The 4,022-nt window shown below is 61.2% G+C and overlaps 1 protein-coding gene across 1 annotated transcript in view; it reads left to right on the top strand.

The window, feature by feature from the left end:
* PICK1 (protein interacting with PRKCA 1) overlaps window positions 1-1,635 on the top strand; it is a 24,889-nt gene extending 23,254 nt beyond the window's left edge. Inside the window, exons 11-12 of the mRNA XM_011979130.1 lie at window positions 231-375; window positions 801-1,635. Of these exons, the coding sequence (XP_011834520.1) occupies window positions 231-375; window positions 801-1,069 (414 nt within the window). The 3' untranslated portion in view covers window positions 1,070-1,635. The remainder of the gene's footprint in view (window positions 1-230; window positions 376-800) is intronic.
* Window positions 1,636-4,022: the final 2,387 nt, after the last annotated feature.

Here is a 4,022-nt window from a genome sequence, read left to right as displayed (position 1 = left end):
TTGATGTTTTTGCCGTCGGGATCCATCTTGTGGCCAATGTTCATTGAATGTGGCAGAGGTGTGGGTTTGGTGTTTTCCTCTCTTCAAAGCTATCACTGAGTGCTTCTAAGGCACACTGATGTCTCAGAAGTGAGGTCTCAGGAATGAGGAACCGCCGTGGGGTGAAAGCGCGGTGGGGTGCGGGGCGAGGCTGTCCCTGAGCAGGCCCTCCTGTCCCACCCCCGCTCCAGGCTCTAGGCGAGCCCCTTTACCGAGTGAGCACCGGCAACTACGAGTACCGCCTGATCCTGCGCTGCCGCCAGGAGGCGCGCGCCCGCTTCTCCCAGATGCGCAAGGACGTGCTGGAGAAGATGGAACTGCTGGACCAGAAGCACGGTGAGCGCCGCCCTCCTCCCCGTCCCCTCTCCATTTCAGAGGTGGGAAAACTGAGGCCCAGAGGCGTAAGGTACTCACCTGAGGTCTCAGGGCCAGGCCACGGCCCAGATGTGAAGCCCCTACAGGAGCCCAGCCACCTGCCCAGAGTCTGGCGTGGGTGGGGCTGGCCTGTGCATGTGGGCTCCGTGGGCGGCCGTCCATGATCCATTTACCCTGCAGCCTCCTGCGTTCCCTGAACTGGGAGCTGGGAGACCCCGGGCTGGGCAGCCCCTGCCTCTGCCCCTTGCCGGGTCATGAGGGATCAGGGAAGTGCCCGAGTGGGAAGCCCAGGGGAGACGAGAGGTGGGCCGGGTGGGCTGGGAGAGTCTCCTCCGAGGCAGGCAGCCAGAGCCCACTGCTGCCTGTCCCCCGACCTCCCACTCCAGTCCAGGACATCGTGTTCCAGCTGCAGCGCCTCGTGTCCACCATGTCTAAGTACTACAACGACTGCTACGCGGTGCTGCGGGATGCCGACGTCTTCCCCATCGAGGTGGACCTGGCGCACACCACACTGGCCTACGGCCTCAACCAGGAGGAGTTCACAGATGGGGAGGAGGAGGAGGAGGAGGAGGACACGGCAGCTGGGGAGCCGTCCAGGGATACACGAGGGGCTGCTGGGCCCTTGGACAAGGGTGGAAGCTGGTGTGACTCCTGAGTGCCCCGCGGGTATGGCGCCGGGGGCAGGGTGCGTGGGAGGACGGAGCCTGGGAGCGGGTCGGGGCCGCCAAGCAAGGGGGCGACGCATAAAGGCCTGCTGGCTTGGGGCGCCTGCCTCCCTGCTCCTCTGTCCTCGCACAGTGAACCTGGGCTCCTGCCCAGGACAGGCACCAGGGTCATGGCCTGGGACCTGGACACTGGCCCCTCCACCCTCCCTCCCCTCCCGGCTCCCCGGCCAGAGGGAGAGCTTGGTCTCTGGACCTGCGTTAGGAAGGAGAGGGAGGGCAGGAAGGAAAAGAAAGGACTTGGAGGTGGCAGGAGTCCGGGCCCTGCTCCTTGTGGGCACTCGCACTGCCCCCGGAGCCTGCCGGGAGTGGGGCCAGCGATGGACAGCTGAGGTTGGGGCCAGTGTCTCCTGGGCACCTTGCCTCGCCCCAGACCGGCCCGTCCAGTCCCCATCACACCTCGGCGGCCTTTATTTATTCTCTTCCCCCAGCTTGGCCACTTCTTTGAAGGAGGGCTGGGCTCTGGGCCTGTATCGAATAAACAAACCTGGATGGCGCAGTGGTCGCAGTGGCTTCAGCCCCTCCTCGTCTGCCCCTCTCCTCCACCATAGTGCCCTCGCTGTGCGTCATTTATGCCTCACTGAAGCGTTGCAGGGCTGGCACTGTGGTCCCCTTACCGCTGGTGATTTGAGGCTCAGAGAAAGATCCTGCCCAAGGCCACACCATGTGTGGGGACACAGTGGGATTTAATTCAGACCTGTCCTGAAGGCCTGACTTTGCCACCTGCCTCCAAAGCTTTCTGCTTTGTGGAGCCTTTTCTATCTCACCCTCCCCGCCCCCTGCCCCCAATCTGTGACCTTTCTGTGCTTCCAACAGGAAATAAACCTTTGGGGAAGAGACGGGCAGACATGGAGCCAGGGCGACAGCCCCCAAGTAGGGGAGGGTGGTAAGGGGCAAGTGCTGACTCCAGGTGCACCTGTGCCCCCGGGCGATGGGGAAAGGGCTGTGGGAAGAGAGGTGTGGAGAGAGGCCATGGGGAGTATCTGCAGAGTGGCAGAAACAGGGTGGCCACTTCTGCTTCTCCTGGCCAGCCTCGGCCTGGTGTGATCAGTCATAGTGGCCCTTGTCACTCTAACGTGTTCCAGTTTGGATGATGAATATGGCCATCCTGATAATGGGAGGGGGCAAGAGGGTGTGCGAAGCGGGTTGAGTCCAGGATGGAAAAAGGGTTTGAGCTTTGAGCATGCAGTGCTGGGCACAAACCCAAATGGGAGGCTTGGCAAGGGTGGGACATAGAGGAGGGGCCGGCTGTCACCAGGAGCCCACCTGGGTCCCCGCAGAGCCATCAGACAGACCTCACCACGTCCCTGAAGGGGGCAGCCAGAGTGGAGGCCCAGGGCACAGGCTGGAACTGACAGCCTGGGTTAGTTCCTGATCTCCCTGGGCCTCAGTTTCCCTATCTGAAGTGTGGCACCTACCTCATTGGCTTGGTAGGAGATTAAATGAACATCTAGAAAGGGCTTGGAACAGGGCTTGGCACAGAGTAAGTAACCACTCTTAAGTGTTAAAGTCAAAAGGGCTGGGCGCGATGGCTCACGCCTGTAATCCCAGCACTTTGGGAGGCCAAGGCAGCCAGATCACGAGGTCAGGAGATCAAGACCATCCTGGCTAACACGGTGAAACCCCGTCTCCACTAAAACTACAAAAAATAAGCCGGGCATGGTGGCAGGCACCTGTAGTCCCAGCTACTCCCGAGGCTGAGGCAGGAGAATGGTGTGAACCTGGGAGGCGGAGCTTGCAGTGAGCCAAGCTTGTGCCACTGCACTCCAGCCTGGGCAACAGAGCGAGACTCCGTTTCAATAAATAAAATAAAATAAATAAAGTCAAACGTAGTCGCTGCTCTAGTGGCACAGGGGAAGCCATAGGCTGTATAAGCAGAAGCTGGCCAGGCATCTGTGAGGCTCCCCAGACCTTCCTGGGGCCTGGATGGAATATGAGGGCCAGCAGGGACCAGTGGGGAGGGGTCACTATGGACTGGGCTGGAAGGCAAGGGGAGTTTGCGGAGGGAAGGTGGCTTCCTCTGCAGGGGCCTGTTCACCACGCTGATGATTCAGAGGGAGGCAAAGAAAGAGGGGGTGTGATGTATGGGAGGAGGATAAATGCGTAGAGGGAATAGATCGCGTCTTGCCAGATTTGTGCACCTGGATCCAAGTGCAGGAGGTCAGATGTCAAAGTGCGAGGGAGATGTGGGACACTCCGTGGGGAGAAGGCAGGTGCTGGGATCAGCGGATGACCTGGCTGCCAGCACAGTGTCCAAAGCAAAAGCCCCTGGCCCTGGACACCCAAGTTTATCCTCTAGGGGGAGAGATGCCCTCTGGGAAGGTGAGGGGACATGGCCACCTAGTGGAAGGCAGCAGGGCCCATGTTGTTACTGAGCACCTGGTCCCCCCACCGGCCCCCCAGGACCCCAGGGACAGAGTCGTGTGCTCAGCCTACAGTGAACAAAGAAAGCAGCCGGGCTGGGATTCAAACTGACCCTGACGCTGGGACTTTGAGCCCTCTAAGACCCCTCGGGCCCCCCGCCTGCAAGCAGCCCCCAACCTTGAGCCCTAGTTGCTGCCAACCCCTCATCCCCTCCACTGGAAAAGGCAGACGCCAGTGAGGGGGGCTTCAGCAAACAGCTCTGAGCAGTGGGGCTGGGCAGGAGCCAGGCACTGTGCCCACCCAGCCCCGTGCCCCTGAGCCCTGTGCCCACCCAGCCCCTTGTGTCTACACCTGGGAACGATGGGTCTCTTCATCAATCTCTGACGCTTCCTCCCAACACTGCCCACCTAGAAGCCGGCTTCAGGGGCCTGGAGAGAGACCTCCCAGACTCCCTCCTGCCACCCCGACCCCCAACTCAGGTGGCAGCCGGAGCCTGGGCAGAGGCGCAGGAACAGAACCTTC

This window comes from Mandrillus leucophaeus, unplaced genomic scaffold, assembly GCF_000951045.1.
Source record: "Mandrillus leucophaeus isolate KB7577 unplaced genomic scaffold, Mleu.le_1.0 Scaffold2, whole genome shotgun sequence".
In the NCBI taxonomy this organism is placed as follows: Eukaryota; Metazoa; Chordata; class Mammalia; order Primates; family Cercopithecidae; genus Mandrillus; species Mandrillus leucophaeus.
This window is presented reverse-complemented; position numbering and strand designations above follow the sequence as displayed.